The sequence below is a fragment of the Eimeria mitis genome, genomic scaffold (assembly GCF_000499745.2).
Source record: "Eimeria mitis Houghton genomic scaffold, Emh_scaff4394, whole genome shotgun sequence".
NCBI classification, from domain to species: Eukaryota; Apicomplexa; class Conoidasida; order Eucoccidiorida; family Eimeriidae; genus Eimeria; species Eimeria mitis.
In genome coordinates, this window is record NW_013572711.1 from 1 (window position 1) to 683 (window position 683).

Below are 683 nucleotides of genomic sequence, written 5' to 3' on the forward strand. Positions count from 1 at the left end.
TATATATATATATATATTTATATATATATATATATATATATATATATATTTTATTTTATGTTATAAGTTTTTCGGCTGAGGTGTACATACACTGCAACCATAACACTCCACGTAAACCCTCACTGCCGCCCCCTAAACCCCAACCCCATACAACAACTCGATACATACACCCGGGGATGTACAAAGTAAATAGAACAAATATACATACATGCATGCATGCATGCATGCATCAATATATGTTGCATGAGTGCATGAGGGTAACACTGCTGCTGTTCCTGTTCGGTGTATCTGTTGTGTGTAAGTTATGTATTTGTGTTTATTGTATTTATATTATGTTCTGCATGCACCGTTCTCCTCCTTTTGCGGTGTATATACACCCCACCTGCATCAGCGCCAGCTCGCCTGCAGGGCGCATGACCCCCCCGTATGGGGGCCCCAGTATAGTGGCTGCTGGCAGCGCGTCATAGGGCCCCAGCGACGCCACTGCCCGAAAGTGCTGGGGGGCCCCCTGACCCTCAAGCCCCACCCGCTCTCTGTGCTCCTCCTCTGCTCGCTGTACGTTGTGGCTGGGGCTGCACTTCTCCACTGCTATGAAATTCTGACGACCCTCCATGCAACGAATCACCTGCATATATATATATATATATATATATATATATATATATATATATATATATATATAT

At 43.6% G+C, this 683-nt stretch overlaps 1 protein-coding gene across 1 annotated transcript in view; it reads right to left on the reverse strand.

Moving 5' to 3' along the window:
- Window positions 1-55: 55 nt before the first annotated feature.
- Window positions 56-683, reverse strand: part of EMH_0074800 (uncharacterized protein) — a gene marked incomplete at both ends in the record, with an annotated part of 4,183 nt that continues 3,555 nt past the window's right edge. Inside the window, 2 exons of the mRNA XM_013499509.1 lie at window positions 56-91; window positions 383-598. Of these exons, the coding sequence (XP_013354963.1) occupies window positions 56-91; window positions 383-598 (252 nt within the window). The remainder of the gene's footprint in view (window positions 92-382; window positions 599-683) is intronic.